This window comes from Talpa occidentalis, unplaced genomic scaffold (genome assembly GCF_014898055.3).
Source record: "Talpa occidentalis isolate TD23 unplaced genomic scaffold, MPIMG_talOcc4v2.1 talOcc4.16, whole genome shotgun sequence".
In the NCBI taxonomy this organism is placed as follows: Eukaryota; Metazoa; Chordata; class Mammalia; order Eulipotyphla; family Talpidae; genus Talpa; species Talpa occidentalis.
In genome coordinates this window covers 79,409,494-79,431,120 of record NW_023601653.1, presented here as the reverse complement: position 1 = coordinate 79,431,120, position 21,627 = coordinate 79,409,494, and the positions used below count along the sequence as shown (strand labels likewise).

The window sequence follows — 21,627 nt, the reverse complement described above, 5'->3', positions numbered from 1 at the left end:
TCATTTTTATATCTTTTATATCTTGTGGAACTGTAAGCAGGATTCGGGCCAACCTCAATCTCTGGACTTATCTTTTGCCTATTTTTTTGTAATTCTCTACCTCAATTTTCAATCCGTTGTTAGTTAACAAAGTGCTTTGCAAAAACCCTGACATAAACCAATGAAGTTAATTAGTATAATCTTTTGGGGGCAGATGGTTTACCTACTAATGAAATAATATTCTATGTTAAGCTGTTTTTATGCTAAATAATATAATGGATATTGAACTCAAAACTTATGAATAGAAATTTCAGTTCCTAAATCATCTTTTACCTAGTAGATTATTGTTTCCTGGGGTTCATATAACCTGTATATAATCTCACAGTTCATACGTTTGTTGGAATCCTTTCCTTAAGCAAATTTCTAGATGTAATTAATACAAACCACAGCAGTACTGAGTACCCTCTGGAGAATAAAAAGTTGACACTGCAGTGGTGGAGAGCTTCAGTTTGTACTCTGCATAACAGCAGCTAAATTATTTTAGAGTCTGAAACTTGGTATCTAAAGTTTTGTTCTTGGAAGAGAACTGTTTGTATATAATGTCTTTCTTTTTAATACTCTTAGAGAATGAAGCCAATAGAACTCTGTTTGGATGCCTGTTTAAAATTTTCAGTTCGTTTTTAGAGGAACTGAAAGAAGTTCAGTACCTTCTAAGCTTAGTTTCAGCTCTCTTTATTCCCCTTGTGATGGATGGTTGTGGCAATTTCTCAGTGTTTCATATAAGTCATACTGATTGTTAAGGAGCATTCGTGAGATTCTAAAATGGGTCCTTGAAGGTAACAAAGGAGGAAGTGTCTTGAATTGCTTGATTTACCCCATGTCTATTTCTATATGAAGCTGTTAGTTTATAATTTTAGAAAAAAATTTGGCAGTCCATTTTGAACTTCATTTTTAAGTTGCTTTGTAGTAAGTAGAGAACAAGCAACTTTATGATTTGTAAATGTACTATTTAAGGATTTAGAATAGTCTAGCAGATGTGGGTCTTTTAAAAAAAAAATTCTTGGACATGCCTTTTTAAATCATGCAGATAAGGATTCACTTTTATTATGAGATTTTACTATATGGTTTTGATTTATTAAAAGCAGTCTGTCATCATCATAGAGACTTTGGAAAATAGTGACAGTACAAAGAAGACAATAAAAACACCTGGAATATCATTACCCGGATACAACATTAACATTTGATCTTATTTCCCACATCTTTTTCTATGCTTATTATTTTGTTTGTTTTTTATAGATTTGGAATTGTAGTACATACACAATTTTATATCCTGCTCCCCCCTTCCCCACTTAATGTATAGCATTTTCTCATGTTATTAAATAATTTTCAGAAACATTCTTAACTTAAATATAGTCTGTTGTGAGGCAGTACCTTAATTTATATTTCTCCATTCTTCTTAAACATTTAATTTAATGCCTATTCTTTTTTGTTATATATATAATTGATGAACAATTTAATATATAAATGGTCTATATTTTTTATTTTAGCCTCAGAATAACGTCCTCAGAAGAATCATTTGTTCAAAGGATATAAAACATTCAAAGACACTTAGTATAAATATTGACAGATTGCTTTCCAGAAATATTGTTGAAATATGTATTACCAAAAGTCCTTTCTGCTACTCCTTTGATTAAAAATATATCATAACAGCTCTGACCTAGGTCTTGTTTTAAAGGATTAATTAAAGCTTAACTTGACAGAGACCTGCCTCCTTAATTTTAACACTAACCAAATGTTAAGAAACCATAGAATTGGTTAGGTGTAGTCACAAAAAGTGCCTTAGGCACAAAGTAGTTGTAAATATGTATTTAAAAACCTGTCTTTACTGTATATAGTTTTAAATATGTAAATACCTGCTTAGATACTGTTTTGTGAACTCAGTGGTTTTCTGCAAAAAGCTTAAAGTATGAAATTTCAGCAAAATATTCCTTACTATCAACCTCAGATTAAATCAGTAAATATTTATTGAATATCAACTGTGTTGTGTGAAGAAAAACTTCCAGAAATCTTTATTTAACCTAGATCTCTGTATCCTACCCGGCCTGTTTTTGGTCATAGATAACACAGCCATTTCCTTTTTTAATTCCTGAAACCGAGTAGTCCTTTTCCTAGTCACTAATCTCACCATTTCATTTCTCTTAACAATAATTCCTATTCTAAAATCGATTTCTTTGTATTTGTCTCTTTTTGAACTGTACGAAAGTACTATGGGGGCAGAAACCTCATTCACTATTGGATTCTGGAGCCTTGAGTGTATGGTGGCACTGTATAAAACATTTAGTGAATTAATTTTAAAAATGTCTAAATTAACCTTTTGACTAAAAAGTGAATTGTGGGTATTTGTTTCAAGTTTCTTCCTTGTCTCATCTTTTACCAAGACTGGCAACCCCCCCTTTCTGTGCTCTTATTTATACACTGGAGTTGCTAGCAAAAAGAATGGTAAATGACTATAAAGAATAGGAGAAATATAGCAAGTGATCTAGTATGTGTACAGATCAACCTCACATTGAATGTGTTAAATGAAGTGATCATTCTTACCACTTACTTGGCAGTTTTCATACCAGATGACAAGTTCTTTGTCTGATCAGACTTTCTCAGCTCCTGAACCTTCATTTACTTCTTTGTAAAATCCAGTTTTAGCAAGAACCCCTCCACCCTTGATATCTGATCACTCTCATATCTAATCAGGTCCCAGGTGATGCTGTGTGTCCTCAGCAGAATCCTGTTAGGTTGGTTCAGCCAGAACCCCCCTTACCCTGATGATTTGTCTTAGTAGGTTTTTTTTTTTTTTTAAGTTTTATGTTATTTATTCATACAAGAACTGCAGTGGCTATGGATAGCTTCGTAGGCTGCGTCTTAACCCCTTGCGCCACCAGGGAGGCCCCCCCTTTTTTAAAGATGTATTTATGTCCTTCAGTGCTTTGATAAAAAAAAAAAAAAAAAAAAAAGATGTATTTATGCATACAAGAACTGAAGTGTAAGCCAGAGTTGTAGGGGGTGAGAGGATTCACCAGAGACAGAGTGGGGAGCAGAACAGGCAGTTCCACTGAAATACCCTGCTGAGGGGAGCAGCAGGGGAGGCAGGAGAGGTCTGCTGCGCCATGTGGGTAACTCCCTGGCCAGCTGAGTGGATGAGTGGATCTAACTCATTCTGCAGTGGCTGGTGTTAGATTGATAGCTCTGTCTTTAACCCCTTGGTCGCCAGGGAGTCCCCTGTCTTAGTAGTTTTCTATCCATAGGTACCCACCTGGTCCTTGACTATGAGTTCCCACTTGCCCCAGCTTGATTCATAACTGAACCTGGCTCGATAGTAAGATCTCTTTTCCCCATTGCTATAGTACTGAACAGAATCTGATTTTTTACTGTGTTTGCTACTATTCACTCTGGTTTTAACACAGATAAGTGGGGAAAAAAAATTTTTTTTTTTGCAAAGGATTATTGTCTTTTTAGTTTTCTGTCTATTTTGCCTGGCACTTGGTAGTTCTTTATTGTTTGGTTTTTATTGTTTTAATTTTTTAAAAAGATTTATTTATTTATGCATAACAAGAACTGGGGTGTAGGCCAGAAGTGTGGGGGGGTGAGAGGATTCATCAGAGACAGAGTGGGAAACAGAACAGGCAGATGTACTGAAATACACTGCTGAGGGGAGCAGCGGCTGAGACAGGAGAGGTCTGCTACACCATGTGGGTCACCTCCCTGGCCGGGGATCAAACTCTTGCTGCGGTGGTTGCAGATAGCATCATAGTGCTGCATCTTAACCCCTTGTATCACCAGGGAGGCCCCTGTTTGTTTTTTTAATGACTGAATAATATCTAGTCTGAACTGCTTGATATTTATAATGTGTATGTCCTTCTCATTTTTTGTACCTATTAAGATCTGCTTTTTGTTATTATAAAACTAGTGGTGTATTTGTACAAGACTTTTATTTCTTACTAAAGTTGGTTCCTCTTTTTAACATCAGTTGGATTATTAAAGAAATAATCACATTGCCACCAGGCCCAGAGAATTGACTGTAAACCTCAGTGATAGACTTATCCATCCTCATTCTGTTTAAAAATAGATTGTTAGATACATAGGATACATATATACACATAAAGAATCAGTATACTTCTGTCAAAACTATTCAACAAAAATGACCCCAATTATTAAAAATCATTCTCTAAGCCTGAATTTTCTTCATGTCTCTCCCAGCATTCAGATAATGTTCTCTTTTGAGTAGATACTAGTTTTTACCGTTTATGCATTTGGTGACTGAGTGCACAGGAGCCTTTCTTCAGCACACTTTGCCTTTGGGGCAGCCTTTTTATGCATCTTTGTTTTCCTGTTCTAAGATCTCCACTGAAAGCATCTCACTTCCCTTTGGAAATGTCTCTAAATGTGTGGTATCCCTTGCCTGCCATTTATTACTTAGTTCTATAAAATGCTTGAGTTTCATCATGAAGAATAGTTCAAGAAGCAGATGACAGACTTGTGTGCTATGCTAGACACGTGATCTACTTGTCAAGCAAGTACAGTAACAAATGGGCTGTGAGTTAAATTCTAGTGAATGACAGCAAGAGTCAAGACTTTATGCTTTGTGTCAGCCTGTTTATACTACAGAAATATGTTTTTTTTTTTTGAGACATCATTTGGGCCTTTCTTATATTTAAAGATTTAAGTATCAAATAGAAATAAATAATAGCATTCTTCATATATAGTAGTTGATGCAGCAGACTGGGAATGAAGACATTTTTTAAATGTTAGCTGTATTTTTTTTTAAGTGGGGAAACATCATTATTGTTAAATATTTGATTTTTTAAAAAGACAAATCATTTTAAAGTGAAAAAATATTAATGATGGACATGAAAAAAGACGAGATTGAGGGAATGATTTAAGAACAGTTGTGGGTGTTTAAGAAAAAAGGCCTTCTTCCTCCCATTGTGATTTCCTTTTGTTGAAAATGGCAAAACAAAAGCCAGCAAATTGGGAAGGAAGCAGGAAACCTAGTTAGTGACTGTCAGATTTGAATATTTAATAGCCATGAAAATGCTTACTTTTGTTATATTTTAGCACTTTTCTCCCCAACTCATTTTTGCCTTTTCCCTGCACTTTTAGAAAGTCATGGTTTTTCACCTCTGTTGCTAATAAGGATGCAGTTAAATAAAATTTGTGATTGTGCAAAGCTAAAATTTATGATTATAGTTTGAGAGAAGCCTATTCAAAAATTTAATTAATCACTTCCTGTACCACTCCTGACCCATTCCTCAGCCAGGACTCGTCCCCTCTTCTAAATAGAAAATTTAACCTCGAATAACAGAACTAAGGTAAAAATAAGGAAGCATGCTTAGTCCTTTTATGTTTGTTCTAGCCCTGTTTACTTACTGGTTGAAAATATGTTAAAGGACCTTGTTGAAATAAAATTCTCATTTCATGATTATGTTAGAAAAGCAGGTTCTGGGACTAGAAGTGAAACTCTCTTCAGTGTAGCAGTTGTTAGAATTTTTCCAGAAATGAATTGCTTTCCAAAATGCTGAGTTTTCAGCCATAATGACCTTGATCTTTGCATTTATTTGCTTGTATTTATTTTTTGCACAATTGTCATTGTTCCAGAAAGAGCTAAAAAATCATCATGTATTTAAAACAAGCACACAAACCAGTTTCCCTTGTCCTGGGGCTGTGTGAAGAAGAATAAAGCTCTCATTTTGCCAGTACCCAATCATCAGCTTGAGTTGGCATCTCCTAGGAACAGAATTTATTGAAGCAATTTATCCTGGCTAAATGTGATATAAATCTGTGTACACCTATGTACATACAGGCTCTCTTCCATTACAGCAATGCTGCAGCATCAGTTTCCTTCATAGTTAGACCCTGCTCCTATCATGTTGAAAGATGACTAAGAAGTCCTTTTTATTTTATGGGGCACCCCACAATTTTAAACACTGATTAGTTGTGGAATTAATGATCAGACTACCACCCCTAGGGTGAGTCTTAAGAAAGTAGAAGAGATGTTACCTAGCTATCCTCTGAGTTTTAGCCTGGTTTTCTGATTACCAGGCACAGGCCAACTCTTTTAACATTTTATTTTAATGTAGACCCGACTAAAGTTAACCTGACATTTTAGGTTATTTCCAAGATAAAAATGTGAAGTTTGGCTACAGTTTTGAAAACGTGTCTAGGCCTATTCAAATTGTAGTTCTTCCCCTTCGTCTTTCCTGTGTGCATTCATATACATTTCTCTATAGTGGAAGGATATTTGAAAATGTCCTTTGGGAGTTTATTGAGAAAATTTTTATTTACCCCACACACACCTTATGCTCTACCCTTTCAAAATGCTGTTGAATAGAAATATTTTTACTAGGGTTTGCATTTGTAATCCTTAGTCATCTTTACCTCTTTATTCCTAGTAAGGACATGAGAAACATATTCATATTAGAATTATTGTTCTTTGACAAAGAATTTTGATCAACATTTCAAGAGTTTAGCTTCAATAATTAAAAAACAACAACAGTATAAAATATAAACCCTGTTAAATTCTTTGGAGAAATAGAGAGGACGGATGGTGATGCCTTTTAGTGCCATTCTTTAATCCCCTGCAGCAACACACATCTGTTGGCTGCAACAGAGCAGCCCAAGAACTCTGGGTGAGAGCAGCACAAACAGCCGGAACATATTCACCCAGTAAACCCCCAAAGAGGCGACATTTGTTTTATTGCTGCTTTTAAAAACCTAGCCATAAATAGAATCAGAGGGGGGAAGGGCACCAATATTTCTCCATTTGCCAGACAATTGGGGCTTGGGGGTGGGGAGAGAGAAGGAGGCTCCCAGTGGGGAGAGAAGGTTTTTATTTTTTTATTAATGAAAATCATTTCCCGTGCAGCCCAATAGGATGGGTGCTTTGTTTTCTTTGGCAATAATCTGGGATAAACGGCCCTTGCCAACAGTCTCGTAGTTTATACACCAGGGAGCCAGATTATGGCCTTGTAAAATGGAGCACCCCTCCTATAATCCCTTAATTAATTAAATGACAAATTTTGGTCTTCTCTAGTTCAGAAATATGGCTTCCGCATCGAGCGTTCAGTGGATTTATTGACATAGGGAACTGCGCTGACTGTAGTTCAGCGGGCTAGAGAAGTATGTTATATACTGTAGCCGAATAAGGGAAAATCTAGCAAAAGGTTGGAAATTTCTTGACTATTCAGGTCTAAATTTTTGTGATTATAAGTTTCCATTGAGGCACAGTAGATCATATGCCACCTGTCTAATGGGTCTCCCCAAAGTAGCCTGTGTTTATAGCTTTGATAGATGGCATCTTGGAACACCTGTTTCTAGGCTTGATATTTTTGAAGCACTTTTTTTTTACTCCAGCGTATTTAACATAACTTTCCCCCCTCTTCCCCCTCCTCAGCTCCGCTCTGCTCTATGAAATATGGGAGACGACAGACCGTTTGTGTGCAATGCCCCGGGCTGTGGACAGGTACGTTTACAATATACTTTATTGTGAATGTCTCGTTGTGAATCAAAGTGGCTGTTTTATCACTAAGGCAAAGAGTTTAAAGCCGGTATTTTACGTGATCACTGGAGGTAATCAGATCAGCGGATTTGCAGTGTGTAAATCCAAGTTATGAGGAAGTGTAGACACTCTACCATAATGAAATCTGCCTTGCTCGCTTTCATATTGTTATTCTACTGGCGTTTGTTTCCCAGCACACAGTGTTGAAGAATACATGTTGCTCTCTACTCCTTTCTAAAGCTGTCCATCTAAATACAAAGCAAGTTTAGAAATATCTTTTCCTCAACCCTCATGGATATAAAAGTCTGCTTAACATATTTGGATAGGCAGCTGAGAATGAGCCCATTCATTGTGAACCCCAATTTGCCAGGGTCTATTTGAATTTTTTAAGTAAGGAAAAAAATGTTTCTACTGTTGATTCAGAAAATCATTGTTAGCAGCTAAGGTGGGTAATATATCTGTGAAATACATACCTAACACAGAACTCAGAATCTCATAGGAATATATAAATTACAAGATATAAATTGTAATCTCAGAATCTCATAGGAATATATAAATTACAAATTATATAAATATATAAATTTCTCAGCCATTTTCCCTATCTGACACCATGAAATGCCTTATTCTTTGTCAGTTGCCATGTATTGTTTGCATGTGTATATTATGTGTCATATATTTTTATCATATACTTTTTTAATAACGTAATTTTCTTGAACTTGCACCTTGTTAACTCTTCTTCCTAGATCCTCCTTATTGCTATGTTTCACAAAGCATGAAGGAAAGGAATACAAAGGAATACAAAGAAAGTTTTATCTGACTTCATGAATTGATTTTATCGAACCTGAGGCTTGAATTTCTTTTCATTTAGGAATATGTCATGTGACTGTCCAGTGACACTTACTGGTGGTATGTGAGATTGCAGACTTGGTCTGTTAAACACTGTAAATGCTTAGACAAAAAGAAGAGAGATTTAAGTTCCAGAGATTCCTAAGATTTGGAATTTGAGAGGTGAATGGGAATGGGGGGGTGGGGGGGTGGTAATAAGAAATGAACAAAGGGATGACTCTAAATTCCAGTGAATGCTAAAATTTTCAGAAGGACTAAAAGGCCATTGTATCCTGAAGTATTCAGCATTATAGGGTTTATTTCCTTCCTTGTCAAAGCTTTTACCTTTATTGTTAACTGCATGTTTGGTGTAGGCCAGAGGTGCAGGGGGTGAGAGGATTCACCAGAGACAGAGTGGGGAACAGAACAGGCACATTGACTAAAATACACTGCTAAGGGGAGCAGCAAGTGAGATAGGAGAGGTCTGCTGCACCATGTGTGGGTTAACTCCCTGGCCAGGATCGAACTCATGCTGCCACAGTGTCTGGCCATAACTTGATAGTGCTGAGACTTTAACCCCTGATCCACGAGGGAGGCCCTTCTTCTTCTTCTTCTTTTTTTTTTTTTTTTTGACAAAACAAGCCAGTTGGAAGAATAGGGTATATTTGTTACATTTTTTTAGCCAGCTTTTTCTGAACCTGATTCTTCCAAATTTTTTTGTATGAATTTGTGAATAATTGTATTTACTGTGACTATGTAATTGTTACCTAGTACTTTGCATTTTGGGAAAAAAGATTTATTTTCCTTTTATTTGCTTTTCTTCACTTAATGTTTAAGCTGCTCAGTATCTATACCCCCTCTGATTTGCTGTATGCGTTAAATCACCCAGACAAGGACTTAAAGAAATACAAATGTATGATAAAAATAAAGTATACAGGAAAAACATCTCATAAGATTTCTGATGAAGAAAGATACAAGTAGGGTTTCTTCATATTGTCTTATCAGAAAAGAGTAATTTTAGCTGACATTTTGTGAAATTCTAGAAGGATATGTTTGTTTTTGTTTTGGTATTATTTTGGACTAGAGGAAGGGAAACAGAAGGGACTTTTTACTTGATTCCTTCTTGTACTGTTGGGTTGTTTGTTATAAGTTTTTCCCATTCCCTTACTTGTCCATTTCTGTTCTTTGTTGGTATTTTGGTTATTGCGATTCTTTATAACCTCTCCTGTAGGTTCTGAAGGCTCCCCACCCTGTCAAGCGTGGAACTCAGAAGATTGCTACCTTTTGAATTCAAGTTACTTGTTTCATAGAGAAAGTTTAGGAAGCTACTGCTTAAGGCTTTGAAGGTAGCATGATTTCATCCTTTTACCTCCTTTGCATATAAAAAACTTTATGGTTAGATGATTGTAGTTATTTAGTTATAGTCTCCTTCCAAGTTTCTCCCAGCACCTAGTACAAATAACTGTAGAGTAAAATGTCTATATAAAATTTACTGTGATTCCTTTATGTTATATGAAATAGTGAAAATCTGGCACTGAAGATAAATTTGGTAAAGTGAACAACCCTGGTTCTGTCATCCAACTTCCTTTTATCCCTTAAAAATGGTTGCATTGTAGAGCCATTCTGAGGCCTGGAAGCTATTTATAGTCTACTATCATTGATTCAAATTCTTTATTCTAGAAATGGTAGAATAATAAAAAGGCTCTGTAAATCCCAGCAGAAATACTAAGGACCATGATAATTTTTACAGGACATGGTTTAGAACTTACTGGCATAAAAATTTAAAAAAAAAAAAAAAAAATCTGTGGCTTTTACCTGTTAGAGTAAAAAGGAATGAAAGCAAATTGTAATTGAAGAGCCAGATCCTTAAAAACAAACAAACAAGGGCCTCCCCGGTGGCGCAGCGGTTGAGCGTTGGCTTGCGAGGCTGCCCGCAGCCTCTGTGGCGCCGGTTCGATCCCCGGCTGCTCCCCGGCCACCGGAGGAGGGTCCCGCATGGCGCGCGGACCTCTCCTGCCGCCCGCTGCTCCCCTCGGCGGTGTACCTCGGTCCTTCTGCCTGCTCTGCTCCCTGCTCTGGCTCTGGTGAGTTCTCTCACCCTCCCGCGCTTCTGACTGTACCCAGTACTTGTATAAATAAATAAATAATAAATCTTTAAAAAAAAAAAAAAAAGTACTCTGTTAAAAAAAAACAAACAAACAAACAAAACTATAGGATTTTACAATTTAATATCTGTTCCCTACCCAGACTTTACCTTATATACCCCTAACTCAGAAATCATCTTATGCCTTAATATTAAGGGAAGGTGAAAGGAAAACTCACCTAAAATAGACTAGTGGATTATGCTCTCCACCGTATAATCACAACCACCAGGCTTTCAGTGGATACGTAAACATGTTTTGGTTGCTAGGTCTTTAATGGCTGTTATTTTTGGATTCTGTTCATGATCCACTTCCCAACAGTAAGTCTGATGCTACGCAGCTGAGTTCTAAATATGCTGCATGTATGTTTGTTTAAAAAAAAAAAAAAATGGCTGCTGAAGGTTGTGTTCTTTGCATTCTTATCTGAAAAGGCAGATGATAGTTTTTTGAGCGCTCTCATCCCTATTCTCCTATTGAGATGCTTTGTTTCTCTTGAGGCCTCATCACCCTCTTGCTGTGGAACTAAGGGAAAGCAATATTCCTGCTAATACCACTCTATGGAATTTGGTAACAGGAGTAGTTAATAGCAGTGCCTCCAGAGAATGGGTTGGTGTTGTTAAGGCAACAGTGCCCCAGATACCTTGTATCAAAGGGGTGGTTCAATTTGAGTTGTATGGGTGTTCAAAATATTTATAAGATAGCATCTATTTAGGGCCTCCATCATGGCGCAGCGGTTGAGCGCTGGGCTGGGAGGCCGCCCGCAGCCTCTGTAGCGCTGGTTCATTCCCTGGCCGCCAACGAGGGTCCCACAAAAAAAAAAAGATAACATCTATTTAAAGACATTGTTAACTGTAAAGTGACTTTGCCTCTGTGCTATTGTTAAAATAAAATAATACAAGTGTAGAAAGTCTTGGAAGTTTTGAATTGCTTTGGGGGTGACTTTTATTTGAAGGTAGATTATAAAATTGTTCTATATCTCTCAGTAATCTCGAATATGAGATGTTATTTCATGTGGGTACAGTTAGATAACTATCTTTTGGAAGTTTTTTGGTCCAATTTTAATTACCAGAAGCCCACAAATTCTGTATTCCTATACCTCCATCTCAGACACTTGACATTGGTTTGTAATCCAAATTATACAGATTTAAGTAGTCCTTCTGGCTATCATAATCAAGTCTTTGAGCAGAAACTGGTCATATAAACTTACTACTTAGAATGTTTATTTCCTTAAGAACAGGAATACTTTTCCTCTGAAGAGATGCTACTAATGGAGAGTATTATTCTGTTATTAGCCATTGAGAAAGGTTTCTGTCCTTTCTGTCTGTATCAAATTATCCATTTAAAGAAAATCCTTTGATCTTTTCTCTGTCCACTATGACTTGAGGGACTCTTATTCTCTCCCCACTCCTCATGCTCCTCCTCCGCCCCCCCCCCCCAGATATATATTACCAGATCTTCTCCCAGAGGGCAGTTAGGTGCAAGTTGAGTTTCTGTTCATATCTCTCTGAGATGTGAAACCTATAACTGGTTCACAGACCTCGAGAGCCCGCCTTCCATTCTAAGACCACCAATAGCGGTAGCACCCTAGCTGCTTCTACCTCCTTATCTTGTCATATAATAGGAATAATGTTTATGGTGCTGCAGTCTGGCTTTACTTGGCATTTAACCAACCTCCAATGCTGTTTATTGCTTTGTATCCTCTGCCTCCATGAACATTATCCCTTAAATCTCTATTGCTTTGTAATATATGAGGCAACAAATAGCTTCTATGATTGGTTAAATGCTGGCATGCTACAAAGGTATATGTTTTATTGCCTATGTAACACAAATCTATAGAGATTATTCCTTTTATCCCAGCCCTCCCATAAATGGGCCATGCTGGTACTATGGAACTCTAGATTTTTAATTCTATCCTTTTGGCAAGTTTCTCTATAACCTGGCATTAACACAAAAGAAAACCAAAGAAGAGTGGGTTGATGCTGATTACTAATTCTTTATGTTAGGGGACCATCTTGAATTGGAGAATACCAAGGAAAGAAGTGACTCTGGTAGGTAAATGCCATTCGTGGTGATATATGCTAGCATTACATGCTTCGACAGGTGAGGACAATTTCAGGCGAACAAATAAGCCTTTCTTCCTCACCCCCTGCCAAGAGTTTAAAAAAATTCAAATTTTTATTTAATAATTCATATTTCATTCAATAATTCATCCAGTTCCCATCTGGTCAGAGTGCCTGCATGCTGTCATGCAGCTGAAAATACACTGCATTATACATAATTAGGCCAAATGCTAACCTTGTTTTTTGTAATATGTTAGTTTTGTAATAACTTTCAGTCTAGTCTGAATGATGCAGTTTTATTTTGTGATGGAAAGAGACCACTGTTCTGATCATGTAAACAAAATTGGAACTGGGATAAAAATGTAGAGGTGTTAAAAGCAATTAACTGTTTTAATGTGAGACTGGTGCTCTTGACAATGGCCCTTAGAAACATGTAGTTGGTTATTTTTTCATGTTACATTTATTATTATTTTGCTAAGAGTTTACTAGATTAAAAGCATCCTTGCTCCAGTCTGCTTAAAAGAAAGAAAGAAAGACTATGAACCTAATTGGGGTTAGAACCAAGAAATTAAAGTGACAAAATTTTCAGTTGCTCACTTTTGTTTTCTGTGAGTTTGGCTTAATATGTGAAATGAGAGCCCAGAAACTGTTCTCAGAGCATTCCTGGTGGGGGGGGGGATCCTGTTATTTTTGTATCTCAATTCTTACTAAATCAGGAGAGGGCCCCTTTCCTAGCTCCTTTTACAAACTGCTGAGTTTATAAAGTGCTTTCTGGATCTGAGAACTTATCCTTCATTAATCCCTCTTTTACCACCCCTCAAAACCACATATAGCTAGATTGTTAACTTACAAGATATTGTCATCATTATATAGAATTCTTCATTCTTTTATCAAATACTCTTCCAGTAATGCAGCAGATTGAAGAACAGCCAGTGTGCTCCCTCTCTCTGGTTAGCGTGTTTCTTTAATGCAGATTGACTTGCTCAGCAGTCGCATTTTGTCTGAAGCCCTTGTTAGGGCCTACTCTGTATGTGGATTCATAACACATCTGTGTGTACATCTACAGTGCTGTATAAATAATAATAAGTAATCACCAGATGGCCTATAACTGCTCCTCTGGACCCGCTGAGTCTCTTGAAGCTGTTAGTAAAGTCTTCTGGCGTTTTGCTGGGAAAAACTTGTCATAGATTTATTTCTAAAAAAATTCAAACTCACAACTGGGTGTTTAGTACTAGATATTGCTGTCTGTGTTGTAAATATTTAACAGGCTTTGTACAATGACAAGTAAAAGCGCCATTACTAACCACACACAGTGACTATGGTGTTCTTCTTCCCTCCCGGCCATTTAGAAAGGAAAAGAAATGCCAATAAATTGTGCATTATGAATAAGGTGCAAGAGATGCTCTCTGGAAGCGCTTTCATAGCAGAAAGAGACCTTCAGCATTCTGCTTAAAGAATGGAACTGGGCACACATAAACATTTTTTTTTAACCGTATGCCAGTGACTTAAATAAAACACAATGCATCTTTGAAGTTGGACTTTATAATACAAGAAAAGCCCCTTCAGCTGGAGTTTGGTCAGAGCCAGGATTTGAACTTAAATTGAGTCTTATAACCAAATAATAAACCCTTTTGAAAGGGTTATTGTTGCAAGTGTTAGTAAACACATAACTCAGTTTCATTTGGCTGACATTTTTGACTTTTGGTTATGTCTAAAATTTTAAGATTTATATTGTTTGTTAGTGTTTATTAAAGAAAAGCTCTTTCTGTCCTCTTCATTCATTTCTGTAAAATTTTCTTTTTTGGGGGAAAATCTTCTTTCTGGTTTAGCTTATAATTTCTGTACTGTGTTTTGCTAAACTAATCCCCTCACTCCAATACTATTCCTCAGTACAGTGATACATGTTTTTAAAAATCAAAATGGAACTGATTACCTCTAAATTTTAATGTTTTTATCAACCATTGTTTTGTATCTCATGAGGTACCAAACCGGTCTTAAACAGAAATTGGTTGTTTTTTTTTTTAACTCTCAAACCTAGTTTTCTTTTGTTTGTTGAGGGTTGAATCCATTTAGTGTCAGAGGACTATCTTATAAATCATAAGCACATGGCTATGACTTTCAAGTAGGATGTGTAGAAAGCTTTTCTTTTTCAAAATCTCATCAAATATACAAATTTGAGAGAGAATGCTGCTATTAATAGTTTATTGTAGGTAGATTTTGCTTTTTAGATTCTCACGAAATTATCAGGGTGAGGATAGGATTTTTTTAAAAAGAAGTATGACATAAAGATGGAAGCTTTGAGGTCTCTCTGTCGTTGTGTCTTTACTTTGAAATTTCTTTGTGCAGTGAAATGTATTACCAGAGATTGTACTTTGGTAAGAATCTAGACTATTTGCAATTGTCATGTGGAAATACAGAGAGAATGAGAATGAAGTTTGTGAAATGAGCCCATTCTCAGTCTGGCATACCATGTGCCCTGTGTGGCTGATTCTTCCAGCAGAGGCAGAGGGAAGAGCTGAACCAACTTCTGCTCTAAAGAATAAAATTGCCAGCCATCATTCCAGCTTTTAAATCTTATTCACATCGATGATGTCAGATTTTGAGCAAACATAGTTCTTTCTTTAGATCCCAGGTGGAATTTGCAATTTCCTGGGTTGGAAGAAAAAAGTTCTTCCTTTTTGCCTTTGAAAAACTTGAGTAGCTCTGCAGGGAAAGTCAGCAGAATAAATCTGCAGCCTTGCAGTGTCCTTTAAGTCATTGTAGAAAGCTGAGTGCTCTGTTCGGCATTCAGCAGATTGACTGTCAGAATTGCAGCTCTCCTATCAAAGACACAGTCTCTCGAAGAGCCATTTATGTTATTCCAGAGAGAATCATCCTGTGACAAAAGGAAAGCCTTCTTTCCTTTCCCAAGAGTCAGATCTTTTTTTGATACTGGGCAATTATCCCTTGATTTTCCTGAAAAATACCTCAATAGACCATAAAGATTGGCACCAGCACAGGTTGCAGACTTGGTTATAATGACAAGTTCTGATTTCTTAGCCACAGGGAGAGGAATCGGGGTGACACTGGTAAGAATGCCAGAGGCTGAACAGTGGTGATTGTTCTGCTGAGTATCTCGGTACCCCTTATTAACCTGGCTGCTCTTCTATTTTTCTGAGGGAGATAACGTTTGCTTTAGTTTAGTTTTTTGCACACCACTCACTATTAAAAAAAAAAAAAAAGCTAAGTATTGTCTTCTTCTCCTTCTCATACTTACTCAAGCCTCTTTCCATGTCTTTATTTACTGTCCTCTCCTGTTTAAGATCAAGCCCTAAATTTATTTTTCTTGCATTTTGCCTTCCTCTTATACAGCTTATCTTGGTCCTATTAGCTGTTGTACCTGGTCACAGTTATTAACCAGAGTTTCCTCTAATTAAACAAAAAATAAAATAGTATTTTTAGAGCAATTTTTAAAGATTTTTTTGAGTGATTTTACATTCACAGAAAGTTGAGTAGAAAATACAGAAATCCCGTAACCCCTCCTCCTTCCATACTCTCATCCTTATCTTGAATTAGTGTGGTACATTTGTTATAACTGATGGGCCAATATTGATATATCATTATTAACTTTAAGTCCATGGTTTACACTTGGGTTTACTCTGTGTTGTACATTCTGTGGGTTTTGACCAATGATTAACAACCATTATGGTGAGCAAATGTATCCACCATTACTGTATTATACATAATAGTTCCACTGCCCTAAAAACTGCCTCCTTGTTCTACCTAGTTTTCGCTCCCTCACTCCCCTGCAAACCCAGATGACCACTGATCTTATACTGTTTCCATAGTTTTGCCTTTTCCAGAATGTCTTAGAGTTAGTATATTACAATCCTCTAACTTCTTTTAAATAGCAAGCATAGGGCCTCCCCTGGCAGCGCAGCGGTTGAGCCTGGGCTGCGAAGCTGCCTGCAGCCTCTGCAATGCCGGTTCAATACCCAGCCGCCGGCAAGGGTCCCACATAGCCCGACAGACCTCTCCTGCGACGCCCGCTGCTCCCCTCAGTAGTGTGTTTCGTCAGTCTGCCTGTTCTGTTCCCTGCTCTGGTTCTGGTGAATTCTCTCACCCTCCTGCGCTTCTGACTGTACCCAGTGCTTGTATAAATAAATAAATAAATCTTTAAAAAAAATTGCAAGCAGAGTGCTTACTTTGGCAGCAGGCATGATACAGTTGTAAGCATATAGGCAAGTGATAGGGAGTGGGTGGAGAAGGGGGAGAAAAACTAGGAGGTCATAGCTTCAGGGTCCCTCTAAAGTCCAAGACCCTTTCTAGGAAGATATAGATGGCCAGCCTTTCTTCTCTACTGGGAGTCTTCCTGATGTTCAAGGATTTGACTTGCCTAGTGACTTTTTTTAGTGGTTATAAGTGTCTGGGGCAAGGACAGGGTGAATGGGACATAGCTGAGGTATCAGCACTGGGGAAAGCAAGAGGAAGTAGAACCTATGATCCTTTTTTGTTGAGGTGGAAGACAAAGTCTCTCTTTCCCTTCCATGGGCCGCTTATGATTTAAAGGTAAACAGGAAGGATTTCCTATCCAAATATAAACCTCCGTACTGCTACATTAATTAAAGATTCAATTAAATTAGTAGCTAGAAAAGTATGGGAGCTAACATTCCCATTTTAGTATAAATTAGTTTAACCACAGATGTAATATGTGCTACATAAAGGAATGGAAGTTTTTATTTGAGGTTTGAGGATAATAGATGAAGACTGACTTAGGTGGAATGGCCCCTAAGCAAAGGAGACTTGGAAACTTATGAAGATGTCAAAGATAAACAGATTTACTTCTTAGTTTCGTTTTGGGCTATTTCAACTTCCTTCTACTAGAAACTAGTTGAGAAGTATAAATTTTAAGAAGGGCCCCAATAAACACTAGAAGCAACTTAATTCTCTTTGGATAGAAAGATATTTCTTTCCTTTCCTAGTCTGGGAAATTTAGATTGATAAAACTTGGGGGAGAGAAAGTGACCTGATTGTTCTAGCTTTGGGGTTCAATTTCCTATTTACTTAGAATTCTAACTCCCTGGTATTGGGTAAGATCTCTTCTTGAACTTCCAGGCTATATAGGAGAACCTTCCAATCTTGGCTTAATACTAATTTACTATCCTTACTTGTTGACCTGAGCTGACTCTGGTAAAAAGAACATTAGCTTAGGGTAGACTCTGTAGCATCATGCTCAAGATTAACATCAATTAGTGCAGATGTCTGCTATATAACTTAGAGGAAATATTGTGTTTATACAGGCAAATGATATTCTACCAAGGGAGCACTGGGGGGAGTGGGAGAGAAGAAAATTGGTTAACTTTATTGGTGTAAAAATAGTAGTAGCAACAGTAACAAAAGCTGAGTTCATGTATAGTGTGCAGAAATGCTTTATAGGTATTATTTTATTCAATCCTAGAAACCTCCTAAGGGAGGATATAAAATCCTCATCCTACAAGACTGGGCCTCCCTGGTGGCCTAAGGGTTAAGGCTCAGCACTACCACCGCGACACCCACCACGATGGCCAGAGTTCAATCCCCAGCCCAGGAGCTAACCCACATGGCACATCAGACCTCTCCTGATTCGCCCGCTGCTCTCCTTAGCAGTGTGTTTCAGTGGATCCGCCTGTTCTGCTTCCCACTTTGTCTCTGGTGAGTCCTCTCACCCCCTTCACCTTTGGCGTACACCCCAGTTCTTTTATGCAAAAATAAATAAAATCTTTTAAAACAAAACAACAAACCAAGACTCAGAGAGGTTAAATAACTTGTATAAGGCCACGCAATGTTTTGTTTTATCATTTGAAGCTGTTGTTGTTGTTGTTTTTAATTGAGGCAACATTGGTTTACAACACTGTATGATTTAAAGATATAAAATCGGGCCTCCCCGGTGGCGCAGCGGTTGAGCGCGGGGTTGCGAAGCTGCGCGCGGCCTCTGCGGCGCCGGTTCGATCCCCGGCTGCTCCCCGGCCACCAGAGGAGGGTCCCACATGGCGCGCAGACCTCTCCTGCCGCCCGCTGCTCCCCTCAGCAGTGTGCTTCGGTCCTTCTGCCTGCTATGCTCCCTGCTCTGGCTCTGGTGAATTCTCTCGCCCTCCCGCGCTTCTGACTGTACCCAGTGCATGTATAAACAAAAACAAACAAACCAGCAAACAAATAAATAAAGCATGCCTCTATTAAAAAAAAAAAAATAAAGATATAAAATCATACCATTCCAGTGTATGTTTTCACACAGCACCCACCACCATGGGGTCACACAATATTTTGTAATGGAGCTACCATACAGACCCAGAGAGTCTCCAGACTAGCACTCTTAACTAATGCACTGAACTGCTTTCTTATTCTTCTCCATACATATAAATGTGCACATCTAACAGAGGGAAAATGGGGCCCTCCCTGGTGGCGCAGGGGTTAGAGACAAACAGTGCTGTCAGGCTGTCACCAGCCACTGCAACGTGAGTTCTATCCCCAGCCAGGGAGCTAACCCACATGGCTCAGCAGACCTCTCCTGTCTTGCCCAGTGCTCCCCTCAGCAGTGGATTTCAGTCAGTCTGCCTGTTCTGCTCCCCACTTTGTCTCTGGTGAATCCTCTCACCCGGGCACCTCTGGCCAGTATCCCAGCTCTTGTATGCATAAATAAATAAATCTTTAAGAAAAAATAACATGAGGGGGAAGAATAAGAAGTAATTTTTTGGTTAATAGTTCAATGCAATCAGTTAAGTAAGTCCTAGTTTACTAGGACTTTACTAAGTAAGTCTGTAGTTTACTACTGATACAGGCATCTTGCTATATATCTGTGTATCGGTTGATATCTGAGTTCTGTCTCTATAGAAAAAGAATTCTTAACTAAAATGATGAGACTCTTTGCAAATGCCTCAACCTTATTTTGTAATATTTTTTATTTGCCCAGGAATACTGCTTTTTGTAAGGTAAGCAACCACCATTTTGTGGCAGGGATGTGATTTTAAGATGGGAAGAAAGATTAATTCTACCAGAAATACAGACAAAACAGGAACCTAAAAATCTTAGGTGGCCTCTATTACTAGGCCCTCTAGAAAAGCTTGGTGGTGTCATGTTTGTGACTTCAAGCCTGTATCACTTCCTGGTTCGTATTACCTTCTTTCCCATCTTAGTTTTATGCCTGTAAGCTCCCCAATGCAAAGGGTGGTGTCTTGGTTTCATGTTATTTGTCATGTGCTGTAGTAATAGGGCATTTGTTATAGTGGCTGCGATACCGATTAGTAAAAAGAAGGAATATGACTAAGGGGAATTAAGGTATGGATATGGGCCTCCCTGGTGGTGCAGCGGTTGAGCGCTGGGTTGCGAAGCTGCCTGCAGCCTCTGCGGCGCCAGTTCGATCCCCGGCTGCTCCCCGGTCACAGGAGGAGGGTCCCACATGGCGCGCAGACCTCTCCTGCCGCCCGCTGCTCCCCTCAGCAGTGTGTTTCGGTCCTTCTGCCTGCTCTGCTCCCCGCTCTAGCTCTGGTGAATTCTCTCACCCTCCAGCGCTTCTGACTGTACCCAGTGCATGTGTAAACAAAACAAACAAACAAATAAATAAATAAATAAAAACATGCCTCTGTTTTAAAAAAAAAAAAAAAAAAGGTATGGGTATGTCAACAGTCAAGTGAAATGTATGATATTCCCAGTGATTGCTAGCTTATTTATTCTCTTGATATTTCTGATGTATGACCACATGGAGGGTCTTACCTATTGAATAATAAAATTCTCCATAATAGATTTTTTCCTTCTTTGACTTCATAACATTTTCATATATCTGTTCTTGCCGTTTCCTTTACGAATTGAGGTGTTTTAATACAATGAACATTTCATTTGTCATTTAACATGAAAATATATGGCTAAGTAGTTACAAGGAAATTTTTTTTTTTAAAGATTTATTTTTATTTATTTATACAAGCACTGGGTACAGTCAGAAGCACGGGAGAGTGAGAGAATTCACCAGAGCCAGAGCAGGGAGCAGAGCAGGCAGAAGGACCGAAGTACACTGCTGAGGGGAGCAGCGGGCGGCAGGAGAGGTCTGCGCGCCATGTGGGACCCTCCTCTCGTGGCCGGGGAGCAGCCGGGGATCGAACCGGCGCTGCAGAGGCCGCGGGCAGCTTCGCAACCCAGCGCTCAACCGCTGCACCACCGGGGAGGCCCAGGAAATTTTTTTTTTAATGGCATCTTTGTCTTTTTTTTTTTTTTAAAGATTTATTTATTTATGCATACAAGAGCCGGGGTACAGGCCAAAAGATACGGGGCGGAGGGGGGACGCTGGGAAAGGGGGAGGCAAGGTTAGAGGATTCACAGAGACAGAGTGGGGAAAAGAACAGGCAGACTGACTGAAATACACTGCTGAGGGGAGCACAGGGGCGACAGGAGAGGTCTGCTGCGCCATGTGGGACCCCCGCTGGCCAGGCTGCGCTGCAGAGGCTGCGGACAGCTTCACAGCTGCGGCGCCACATTTTCCTTCTTGATTCTGATAATGATTCATTGCATAACTGTGGACTCTAAAACTAACTCTGCATTCACTGAGTCTTGTCTTTTCCGTGTCTCACTTTCTTGGCTTCAGATCTGAGAATGGCACATTGGGCAAGGTTACAAAATATCAAAATGATTACTATAGGTATCAAAGTTGTCATTTGTTTACTTCCTTGAGTACTTCTGAAAGGCTAGTAAATTATGTGTATGAATGTGTGTATGTGTGTCCTGACAGGAGTTCTCGCAAAACATAAATGCAAAGAAAAGGTGATTCAGGGCAGCAACGTATGCAGAGACTATCAGCTTGGCTCCTCAGAAGTTATCAGATAGACAGTGAGACAGTGACAACAACCTCATTACTTAAACAAAAGGAAAGAGGGCCTCCCTGGTGGTGCAGCGGTTACAGCCCCCAGTGCTATCGAGGTGTCGTCAGCCACTGCAGCATGAGTTCAATCCCTGGCTGGCCAGGGAGCAACCCACATGGCGCAGCAGACCTCTTCTGACTCGCCCGCTCCTCCCCTCAGCAGTGTGTTTCAGTAGATCCGCCTGTTCTGCTCCCCACTCTGTCTCTGGTGAA

At 38.7% G+C, this 21,627-nt stretch overlaps 1 protein-coding gene across 5 annotated transcripts in view; it reads left to right on the top strand.

Annotated features, from left to right (window-relative positions):
• The window catches only part of LOC119247993 (cyclic AMP-dependent transcription factor ATF-7), a 110,060-nt gene that overhangs the window by 33,593 nt on the left and 54,840 nt on the right, over positions 1–21,627 (top strand). For all 5 annotated transcript variants that reach the window (XM_054696675.1, XM_037514871.2, XM_037514870.2 and 2 more), the window contains one exon: positions 7,424–7,492. In XM_054696675.1, coding sequence (XP_054552650.1) covers positions 7,445–7,492 — 48 coding nt within the window. In that variant the 5' untranslated portion in view covers positions 7,424–7,444. The remainder of the gene's footprint in view (positions 1–7,423; positions 7,493–21,627) is intronic.